At 34.8% G+C, this 12251-nt stretch overlaps 1 protein-coding gene and 1 long non-coding RNA gene across 2 annotated transcripts; one reads left to right on the top strand and one right to left on the bottom strand.

The window, feature by feature from the left end:
* Positions 1-6: 6 nt before the first annotated feature.
* LOC126698966 (ribosome-binding factor PSRP1, chloroplastic) lies at positions 7-2523 on the bottom strand. Its single transcript, XM_050396509.1, has 5 exons — positions 2100-2523; positions 1578-1721; positions 1222-1485; positions 511-619; positions 7-423 (listed from the first exon to the last, which is right to left on the bottom strand). Exons 1-5 carry the CDS (start codon positions 2403-2405, stop codon positions 293-295), a joined length of 954 nt encoding a protein of 317 aa, XP_050252466.1. The 5' UTR covers positions 2406-2523; the 3' UTR covers positions 7-292.
* On the top strand, positions 576-2224 carry LOC126698967 (uncharacterized). Its single transcript, XR_007646656.1, has 2 exons — positions 576-679; positions 2063-2224. It is a non-coding gene; the product is annotated as an uncharacterized LOC126698967 (long non-coding RNA).
* Positions 2524-12251: the final 9728 nt, after the last annotated feature.

Raw genomic sequence — 12251 nt, 5'->3', positions numbered from 1 at the left:
AGACAATAGAATGAAAGAGAGTCATCTGAGCTAATTATCATTTACAGATTGCATAGTAATTACATGTTATATCTGCTCCATTAGTGTTGGAAATCACGTGGTGCATATCAACTTACAATAACTAATTACCCTTGTAAACATGTTCATACATCTCAAAATTTCCTCATTTGATCTTAAATGTTTCGGGTTTGTCTAAGCATGCCGAGTCCTCCAAATACATCATTGCCGTTTGATTCGAAGACATAGCTAGTTAAATTATCTCTGAAAAAGGATCTTCCTTTGCTAGGTACATCTAGTCTGCCAAGGAGGGTTCTCTAGCTGGTTCCACCACCCTGGGCTCAAATTTCTCAGCTTTACCGTCTTCTTTAGGTATGATAACACCATATCCTCCAGCTTTTCTTTTGTACACGATATTAATCTCACCTGGAGCAAAGGCAAGTGAAAAATTGGACCCAGGATGATTATGATAATTAATGTTTAAAAAGAAAAATTGACACAATAAGTATTTACCAGTTTCTTCATTCCGGAAAGCATAGAAATCATGATCAACATTTTCCAGTTGTTCAATTGCTTCAGAGACAGTCAAAGGTGGCATATCAAAGTATTTTGTACGAACAATCTGAAAGACAGGTACATGGGGTGAGTGCAAATGTGTGCTGGAGAAGAACAGCTCATCTAGGTATTTTGCAATTATTGGCACAATTCCTTTGATGCACAGATTTTAAAGACAAACATGCAGTGCCTAATTGTTGTTTGAAGAAGAGAAAGATAAAATTTCCAATCACTTTATTATGGTAATTCAGTTTTATGCTACAATTTGATTGTAAAAGCTATTAAGTAAGAAGATTAACAATATGCATATACAATTGAAAATGCAGTCCTTATTTATATATATATATATATATATATAATTGGTATAGAGTAAAAATGCAGTCTAATGTATGAGAAAGAGAGAAGCAAAGGTTCAAATCTAAAGTTCTGGAATAAAAATTTTTACAACTAGGAAATGCATGATCCTAATCTAAGAGTGCTGGGATACTAATATTGAATGTTAACATAAGAGTGTTGCGCAAGAAGATCAAGATCTGGATTTGGGAAATTGAAATGTAATGACAAATTTAGAATGAAAGGGGAACAAAAGTGATCTTTTAAGAGGACAAGAGTTAAAATAAACAGAAAATATATAAATTTGTAGATAAACAAAAAAGGCCAAGTAGCAACCTCATCAATAATTTCTCCATCATCTTCTTGAGAAATGGCATCTTCCTCTTCATCATTTGTCTTTTCCTTCATTGGTTGTATTGTAGGCTCCCTAACTTTCAATCTGTCGAACCCCTTCATGTGCCGGCCATGATCGGACTCCTTCTCTTTAATCTTCCTCAGCTTCCTTTGTATTATCGATGAGACCAAATCTATACTCCCAAAGACTGTCTCACCTTCTTCCTCTGCTCGAACCACTCCATGCTTCTTTGTATACAATGTAACCTACAAAAACACACGCTCTGAATACAATGACCCATTTAACACAACCTTACAAATCACAAAAAACATACATAACCAAGTAGCATTAACAATACCTCACACCGCCGAATTCTTGGGCCTTTCCCAAACTCTCCACCCCGAACTGAAAACCTGACATCCACCTCCCTAACCAAATGACTGTGCTTAGCAATTGCCTTCCCCACCTTCTCTTCCACATGCTTCTTGACAGTCTCAGTTAACTATATTCACCCATAAACATTCTCTCATATCAATTTGACAAAGTCCTATTTATATAATAACCAAATGAGCATCAAACAAACCAGAGAAAATTAAACCCCATTCTGATTGTTCAATATGCATTCACAGAACTTCATACATAAATCTATAAGTTTCACAAGTACCTAACTTCATTAGATAAATAGGTTAATAAAAGAGAAACAGAAACCATGAAACTGAAATATGTATATTCTATTATTATTTTTCTTAGCAACCAAGACATGGGTCTTTGACTTTGTATATTCTATTATAATTTTTCTTAGCAACAAAAAAAAGGGTCCCCAATTCTACTTTTTTTTCTAAGGTACCAAGAGAAGGGGTTAGTGCAAAACTGCAAATACCTCCAAATTCCTGCCCTGCATAATCAACTTCACTGAAGAGAGTGGACCATCCCAAGACATTCGGACAGAGAGTGAAGCATTATTGCCAGGATGGCTTTTTCTGGGTGAGAGGGAAATGGGTTTAAGGTTGTTCAAGAAACTGGATTTGTACTTGGATAATGTGAAAGTTAGTGAGTTTGTAGGCTTGGTGGAGAAGGTGGTGAGGCTGAGGAGAGAGACTGAAGAAGAAGAAGATGATGATGATGGTGAAGATGGCATATAGGGGAGCTGAAGTGTGGGTTGTAAAGAGGATAATAGAATAGCCATGGGAGCTGGGAGAGTGTTCGGATGGAGAGAAAGTATGGGAAAATAGAGGGGCTTTGTGAGGTTCAAGGAATATAGAGAATAGTCAGAGACAGGAAATTCTGGAATCTGGCGACGTGTATTGTGTCGCTGTCGCAGTGTCACCAGACTCACCACCTTATCCGATTCAATAAATTTGGAAACTTGACATCTTGACTCTTGTGCGCTTTGAAATTGAAATAAAAACTAGTTCTTGACTTAAAAAAGAAAAAAGAAAAAAGACATGATTGTTTGAACAAATTTCACAATTATTGAGATGATGGATTATGATTAGTGTAACGTTACGTTTACAAGTCATATGGAATCACTATTGATATTGTGGGTGGATTAGGCCCGAAGGATTGGGCCGACCATATAAGTAAGGCCTGGTACGAGGCCCAGGGCCCACTGAGTGTGATGAGCTCGGGGTACAATAGAAGGACTGTCTCGGGGTTCTTCACTTTGGACCCGACCATTAGCCGAGCACTAGGAGTGTCGCCCCATCCCTCCCAAGGGGAATTTGGAATAATTATAAAAAGTTTATATTTGGTCCAAATGGGGTCAATAACCGAGAGCTAAAGATTGTGAAAAGAATCTACTACCGAGCCTTAACCGGTGTCTGGAACAAATTCTAGGAGAATCCTCTAATTTCATGAGGATCCCTTGAGATTTTGGGAGACGTGGGAATAAGTGAGTGACTGGGAGTAAAATGATGACCACCCCACTCACTCATGGATATAAAAGGGGAACTAGGCCATTGTTGAGTTAGTTGGAAAAGGGGATGTAAGAGGAGTGATCAAGGAAAAACTGGGAAAAGAGGGAAGAAGTATGTGAATTTATGAGAGATCAATACTTAAGAGGGTACAACCAGGCCTAAGTTAGAGCCCCATAAGTAAGATTGAGAGTAAAACCCACCAAAAAATAAGTTGAGGGTCCAAGTGCTTGCTCCTTCAAGTAGTTCTTGGCGCCCTCAGATATCATTTTTATTGTACACTAATTACCATATACTACTTTAACAATTACAAGACATATTGTGGCTTTAGACTTATACTACGTTTGGTTGAGGTGAAAAGGGAGAGAATAGAAAATGGAAAAAAGAAATTGAATATAGGATGAAGAAATATTCATACAACAAAATTTTTAATATTTTTTACTCTAAGGTGACAAGTTGTGATTGGTATATAATAAAAGTAATGTTAGTGGTGATTCATTGTAAACCTTTTGCCAAGATGAGCCCAAGGAATTATGGGCCAAGCTTGGATCAGGAGGGGCCCTACATGAGTGCCAACCAGAGGGGCCTAGGCCCAAACTAAGAAATCCGAAGAAGATTCAAATTTGAGGTCTAAACTAAGCAATCTGAGGAAAATTCAAATTTGAGATCTGAGTCGAGGTGAACGAAAAGCTCAAAAACCTAAACAGATGATTGGAGTCTATCAAGTCATGCCCAGGGAACAATGATTTGCATAAGTAGAAGTTGAAGGAAGCTTCTTGACGAAGATGCATCTCCTTCGCGTTAAATGCACTGCACCAACCAACCATGTTGCATTTATGGCTAAATGACCATTCTGAATCGAATCACAACAGCCTATTACCTACTCAACTCAGCCTCAAAAGGAGGGGAAGAGGAAAATGTGACAAGTATCTCACCAATAGGATCATCTACCCTACAAATAGATGGCCAAAATAAGAGCAATGAGACTATAAATAGGAAAAGATCCCATTTGCTATAGGGATTGAGAAAATACTTAATTTAAGAAGAGAGAAATTATTGTGAACTATTGAGTTGATATATTTCTTTTCTACTAGTGTAATAGTGTTCCTTGGCCAATTTGAGGAAAGTTAATAAATAAAGAGGTATTGTTTGTTTACCTTTTATCTTTATGTTTAAAGTCTTCCTAGCTTGAGTATCTTTCCATTACAAAATAGTTAGTTTTAAAGGCCACATCTTCAAATTAATTGTTTTGGATAGAGGTTCAACCCCAAGTGAGTTATTCGGTTTTACCTCATATATATCTTTAGTATTTTCAAAAGAAGATTGGCATCACGTCAACAACATAATAAATAAATTTTTTAATTATTTTTATTTACTATTGACACATCACTTTATAGAGTTTAAATAATAAAATTTGCAGCAACTATAACATTGTTCTACTAAGAAATATTTTGGTACGACTTAGGGGTGATGTGATTGGGATCATAGCTACAACGTGGGTTGAACCATATGGTTGCCTGGTTAGGTAAATGCTATTAATGAAAATAATAATTTATAAAATTAATTATTTCGTTAAAGTACATATAATTTGTTAAGGGCTTCTAAAAATGTAAGTTGATAACTGGTCCATTATGTTCTAGCCCAATAAGATGGTTTATAATTAGACTAGCTAAATTAAAAAGTTGTTCAAGAAGTTTTTAAAAAGAGAATAAATTGGGTCAAGAGCTGGCGTAAAAGGTGTGTTTTACGCTAGTCAATCCTAACCTGCCACATCATTATTTATTTATTTATTTTTTCAGCAAAAAAGATTAAGCCTTAAGCCTCTCTCCCTCTCTTTTTCTTCTCTCCTCACTTGATCTCTCCATGTTTGAATCAAACCCACGACCTCCATGGTCGGAGCTTCAAAGCTCAACACAAGCCACCATCACCATTGCCATGGCCGAAACTCCATGGTTCAACCAATAGCCGCCACTGCGAGCCACGCTGGGGTGGCCCTTTTTTTCCTTGGCTTCTCTCTCTATCTCTATTTCTCTTTATCTTTATATTTTTCTGTTGTTGTTCTTTGATTTATGGCCGAAAGTTTCTCTTTTTATTGCTTGCATGTTTGTGGGTTTGTGGATTTGGTTTCTTTTTGGGTTTAATGATTTGGGTTTGGGGGTGTAAGAAAGAAGGGATTTTCGTTTTGAGTTTTGGGTGTTCAAAAGGTTGGATTTTTGGTTTGGGTGTGGCTGCGTTGGGATTTTGGGGCTTCGGGTTTTCTATGGCTGGATGTGTGTGCTATGCTTTATGTAATGCTTGTGAAGTGTTAATACGAGTAAAATCATCATATGAACATAGCACACACAATGGTGGCTTGTGGCGGCGATTATTGGTTGAACCGTGGAGTTTCAGCCATGGTAGTGGTGTTGGTGGCTTGTGTTAAGTTTTGAAGCTCCAGCTATGGAGGTCGTGGGTTTGATTCAAAGATGGAGAGATCGGGTGAGGAGAGAAGAGAAAGAGAGGGAGAGAGCTAGGCTTAAGGCTTAATCTTTTTTACTTGAAAAAAAAAAAAAAAATTTGGTGACCTGGCGGCTTAGGATTGGCTGGCGTAAAACACACTTTTTACGCCAACTCCTTACCCAATTCATTCTCTTTTATAAAATAAAAAAGTTGTTCAAGAAAAGAGAAAAAAATTTAAAGAGAGAGAGAGAGAGAGAGAGAGAGAAGGAACATAAAAAAGTTTAAAGTCTATTTCAAATTGTGTCTCAAGTTTTTAATTTTGACTTCCAAAACTTATGAATAGTTCCAATTTGAATAACTTGTCCATCTTTGTGATTAATTTTTGTCAATCTAGGTGGTAAAAAAGTGGATAAAATAGGAAAATCGTTGATAAAACTTTGTGTTGCACTTAGAATAACCAACTTCAATTTTTTAGTAATCACTTCTCACTCTAAGCAAAATTTTCTCCCTCTCTACCTTCTCTAGCTATTCAATAGCTTCTAAATTGATTTTTGAACAAGCTGAAACTGAAACATAAACATAGAGTTTGATAAATGATTTTCCTCTTTTTGCTCTATTACTGCCTTGAGGAATGGAGGTGAATAATGAAGTTGAACATAGTCTCAAATTGAAATAATTTCATAAATTTGAGATTTTAATGGATAAAATTAAAATTCTTTGTATTAATTTGAAACATAGTATAAATTATGACTTGTTATGTAATTTTTCTCTCTAAAAAAATCAATTAAGTCACGTGGGGCGGAAAGTAGGTGATGAAAGCATGAACAATTAGGAAAATAATGTGGGTGACGAAACCAAAGAGTTAGTGGGAATCTTCTTAAAAAAAAAAAAAAAAAAAGAGTTAGTGGGAAAAAAAAAATGAGAAGGTACACGTGGAAGTGACTCGACCCACCCCCAAATTTTTTTTTAAATTTTTTATTTTATTTTATGTATATTTATTAAAAACTTGAAAGATTTAGCTACAAATATAGGAGTTTCCTAATTCCCCAAATATTTGGGTTAATCCAATGATACTTTTAAAAAATATAAAATTTTTCAATTGGTTTAGTAATTACAGAGACAAAGTAGCTTTTGTTTTCTCAATTTTGGTTTATGTACCTGACTAATATCAAACTAAACAAATTTTGTATACTCATTGGAATTTAAAAGATAATAAATTCTCCTAAAAATTATCAATTGAATATACATATGTCAAAGTTGATAATTTTGTATACAATATATTCATAAATTATGACTTACTCTAATATTAAAATATTAAGGTTTATATATGTATGTATGTATGTGTGTTTATACATATGTATGTGATAGTTTTTCTTGACTCATAACTAATATATTAATACCACAATTTGACCCCAAACAAAAAATCTTGGCTTTGTCCCTATGTGTATGTGTGTGTGAGAGAGAACTATAATGAGATTTAGGCATCTCTTATGTCTGGGCAACGGTGTTCATCTAAAAGAAAATGTTTATACTACAAAAATAATAATATCAATAGTTGGCAAAAAGTCACCTGTAATTCTATAGATGGTGACATATGTAAGTTGGGAACTATATGATATGTGTTAGTTTGGTAACCATGTCATGTGTGTTTTTTAAATTATTGGGGAAATTACACTTTACCACCTTAAACTATATCCTAGATTACACTTTGCACCATAAATTATTCAATTGCATGCTTTGCACCCTAAACTATGACCTTTGTTACGCTTTGCACCCCAATGTTAGTTTTACTGTTAAGTTGGATGGAAATTTGTAACACATGACTTGCACATGATTTTTGTTTAAGTGACACACAATTTAAAGACAAAAACACCTTTTTCCAATCAATTAAAAAAAAAAATATCTCTCTCTCTCATGTGCGTAGCATCTCCTCCTCCCCAAATCAAATCTGTCTAAATTCCCAACAGCTCTCATGTGTCAACTCCTCTCCTTTCTCTCATTGTTCAGTTGCTCCACTAAGTAAAATAATACTAAGTTGCAAAAAAAATGGAAATTTACATCAAGTTTTAAAAAAATAAAAATAAAATTAGAAAACTATCTAAAACATGAAGTCCAGAGACAGTTTGAGGAATAATATAAGGTAGACAAGACTAATATGAACTTTTAAAGAAGTATGTCAAGATTGAATCCATTCAAATTTTTATTTTAATATTAATTATTATAGATTTTTACTGTGTTATACCTATGCTTTGACCCCTCACCAGGTGTTGTAAAGAAAGCCATATATACATATATATATATATATATATATATATCTCATATGGTAGGCCCGGATTGGTTTTTTTTTCTTTTTCTTTTTATTTTTTTCCAGATGTTGGTTGTATGTGTTTGCATTAATTATCTCTCGGATTCTATTATAATTATCTGCATTCAAAACAAACAAAAATATGTCAAGATGATGACCATCATGTTTTAGAGGAGCAACTGAAGAATTTCAAAAGAAGAGAAGAGCTGTTGGCGGAGAGAGACGGGAAGAGCTGATGCTGGGCACGCGTGAGAACTATTGGGGATTTAGGGTTAGAGAGAATTTGATTTGAGGAGGAGAAGAGGCTAGCACATGAGAGAGAGCTTTTGTTTTTAATTGATTGGAAAGAGGGTGTTTTTGTCTATAAACTATGTGCCACCTAAGTAAAAATCACATGCAAGTCATGTGCTATAAATTTCCATCTAATTTAACAGTAAAACTAACTTTGGGGTGCAAAGTGTAACAAATGTTAGAGTTTAGGGTGCAAAGCGTGCAATCGAATAGTTTAGGGTGCAAAGTGTAATCTAAGGTATAGTTTAGGGTGGTAAAGTGTAATTTCCCCTAAATTATTTATACCACATAAAAGATGAGTAATGTTAGAGACACATAAAAAACACTTATCTGTTGCATGAGAGAGTTAAAGACACTTGTCAAATAGTTATAAGATCCGAAGACACTAGTTAAGTAAATAGAAGCGTTGCAGACCCATGTCAATTGGAAATTACCACTCTGCTCTCTTATTTTGTGCGATAGGATAGTTATGAGCTGAAAATAGCTTCAATATTTGTCTATAGAATAAGGGTTATGCATGAAGAACAACACTTAACACATCGATCAACACTTCAAGGCAACATGCCTTCTTTTATCTTAGGTGTAGGGTAGTTCTTGTAGCACATAGGGTTAATGTAGTATTGAGCTCTTTGTAGCCATTTCCTTGGTGTAATTACCGATAGTTCATCTTCAATATTTGTACTCAACTCACTACAAAGTTTTCAATTAGTTTAGGAAGACCACATTTTTCATGCTATTGGTGTATATAAAAGTTGTATTAGTTGTGGACCAAGTTGAAAATGATATTACTCCAATAATAGTAGACCATATCAATAGTTTTAAAAAATATCATGTCGTATCAACAGTGTTATTCTAAAGTTTCTCATACCACAAGTTACTCGATAACATTTTGAATTTTTGGTGAAATTTCTTCCATCTAAACTAGAAAAGTAGTGATACACTTGGCATGCCTAGTGAAAGACTATAAATTACTTTATTCGAATAACATCTTAGATTTATGGTGGAACTTCTTCCGTCCAAACTAGAAAAGTAATGATACATTTGGCATGCTTCGCGAGAATATAAGCTACTTTATTTCCTTGAGAACGAACATGGGAGAATTGTAACCACAAAGACTGCCGACAAAGGTTTAGTGATTATTCGCATCTTTCGGAGAGCCCATGAAAGGTCTCTCTTGAAAATATCTATTGAGAAGTAAGTAGGTGTATGGTTAGGTTGGCTGAAGTGGGTAGCCACTAGCCACCAACACTAATGTTTTGTTTTTTTTTTTTTTTTTTTTTTTTTTTGAGGAAAAAGCCACCAACGCTAATGTGAAAGTACTTTTTGATACATGTTCTAAGTTCTCCACAGTACAAATTAATTTGTGCTTGGCAATTGAATATGTTTTTTAAGAGTTAAATAATCATTTTTCCCCTATAAATAGTTTCAAAATAAATAGACTCTAGGTTTCATTAACACAAAAGTAAAAATAATTAAATAACTCAGTAACATAACAGGAATATTTTAGACAAGAAACTGGGATGTTAGAGATGGGGGGATCAATCCCACCCTTTGGGTCTATCTTGCGATAGACATTGTGGCTTGTGGGTATCAAAATTTGCTTCTTTGAATGTATAGTTTACAAATCAAAATGAGAAGGAATTAAGAGAGCTTTTAATCTCTCCAATGATGGATTTAATGGATCAATGCTATCATTGCATTAAGGAGTTTTGATTATGAAGAATCAGGTTTAACGCATCTCTTTTGTATATGACAAATTTATGGAATTGGCTCGAGCCATTAAACATGTTTAAATTACAGACACGTGCATCCTAACCTCTTTGGTGCATGGAAGCACTGAACTTAATCTTTGCCCCAAATTTAAGTCCCATTTCCGTTGCCTTCGTTACCGATTTTGCTCTACAATCATTTCAGTGTAGGCAAAAATAACATCACCTTTGTGTGGTTTACTCCATCAATAGCTATACATGATTTGCCATCTCTAATCAACAACATCAAAATTCATTTTCACATGATGAGGGGGGTGGGGTCCGCTCTAACCTCTCGTTTCATTTGCAATAAAAGGGTCTAAGAGCATTCTCATAAGCTCTCTCATAAAAAATGCAATTTTGACACACCAAAAATTTACTTTATCATTTTAGCATATCATTTTACAATATTCTATTTATCAGATATTCTATTCTTCAATCTCATACATTAAAATAATATATACATCACATTAAAATATCATTAAAAAAAAAACCCAAAAGCGTCAAACCCAGCTCTTGTGGGAGTGATGCGTTGGAGTGGGAGACCCATCAAACCCATCCCAAATCAAATAACCCAAAAGCGTCGGAGGTGGGAGATCCATCAAACCCAGCTCTTGTGACTCTAAGCATAAGTGAGGTGTCGTGGATGGAGAAGAGACCTGCATGAGCATGAGGAGGAACCGTGCGAGCGGCGTTGTGGACGGGCTGTTTGGCGTCGCTGAGGCGCTCGATGACGGAGGGGACGAGGGTGGTGTTGAAGTGGGGCTTGAAGTGGTCGCTGGAGAACACGGCGGCGGAGTCCAAAGCTTGGAGTGCACCTTGGGAGACTTTGAAGTTGTTGTCCGAGGAGAGATGTGTTGGGAGGAGAGAGGAAAACTGAATAAAATAAGCATAAAAATTTTGGCATTCTCGTCCATACGCTCTCATATTTGAGAGCGTACTGTAGCATGTCTCAAAATTTTGGCACATATAACACATATGATGATGCTCTGTTTTTGGTGTTTGGTATGTCAAATGCCAAATATTATAGCATTTAACACATTTAGCACACCTGATGGTAATGCTCTAACACTTTTTTTATTGCCTCAGAAACTTGTTTCTTCTAGTCATCCAAAATGAAATCAATATTCACATGTATTATGTAGATTTTTTTAGGGTAATGTATATTTGTGATTTGAGTTTATTTTGACACAATTGTTTGATCCCCAACTTAAAATTATTGGCTCCACCACTGACTACATATAGTTCCAGATAGAGTGAAATTCCCATGGTTTAAAAAACTGAACCGGTTAAAGAACTGTAAAAAGGACTGGTTACTGGTTTTTAGATCCAATCGGGGTCAGATCGATGGTTGAATCGGTGATGTAATAAATAATTTAATTAATAAATTTATAATTATAAAAAATAAATTTAAATATATAATAATTTTATGGCTATCAATATTTACTAAAAAAAAATTGATATAACATTTTAGAAGTATTTTTATGTCAAATTTAACTCAAATTAAAAGAAATTAACCTAAACAAACTATCAAATAAAAAAGGTTATGGTTTAAGGTTTTATATTCATATATAATTTTCTTTACTTTTAAGTTTTAACAATACCATTATTTATTTAAATTTTTTTTTTACCAATGTTAACATAATTTAATTTCACACCTAAATATTTCTCCCAAAAATATTAGTATTTATTATGTAAATATTTTATGATTGTCTTGCAAAATGCAACAAGCCACTATTGCTGTTATTTATGAAGTGCAAATAAGAATATGGGAGTCACAAAGGGGAGTGGCTTGTGTCTCCTCTGACCTTTCCTTAAAGGCTTAAACAAAAGTAGATCTAGAAAAAGTTAGAAAATTGCTTAGAGCTCTCTCTCTGAAGGAGCTGTAGTGGCAGATTTAAATTGCTCTCACCTTCAAGCACAGTTCGGCAGATCTGAGATATTTTCTAGTCATTTTCTCAAATTGCTTCTCACACCTCCTCAAACAAATATGAGATTTTTCCCAAAGTAAGTGTCTCCCCAAATCTCCTTTTATCCCAAATCTGAGATTTTTCAAAACAGAGAAGAAAAACTTTCACCTTCCTCGTCAGAAGCCAAGAAGTGAATGGAAATTTTGTTCAATGAACAAAACCGCTGAAAACCGGTCGAATCATCCCAGTTTACGGTTTCACCGGTTTAACCAATGATTTTCAGTTTTTTTCGAATTTTTTGATATTTTCGGTTTTTAGATAGAATCGAACCGGACTTAGGTCTGTTTTCGGTTGAACCGGCCGAGCTGGTCCGGTTTGTAAAACCATAAATTCTTTGCTTTCTTGTTTGGTAGTTTTGGACGAATA

Source organism: Quercus robur, chromosome 9 (genome assembly GCF_932294415.1).
Source record: "Quercus robur chromosome 9, dhQueRobu3.1, whole genome shotgun sequence".
Taxonomy (NCBI): domain Eukaryota; kingdom Viridiplantae; phylum Streptophyta; class Magnoliopsida; order Fagales; family Fagaceae; genus Quercus; species Quercus robur.
Note: the sequence above shows the minus strand (reverse complement) of the source record. Positions and strands in the feature narration are given on the sequence as shown.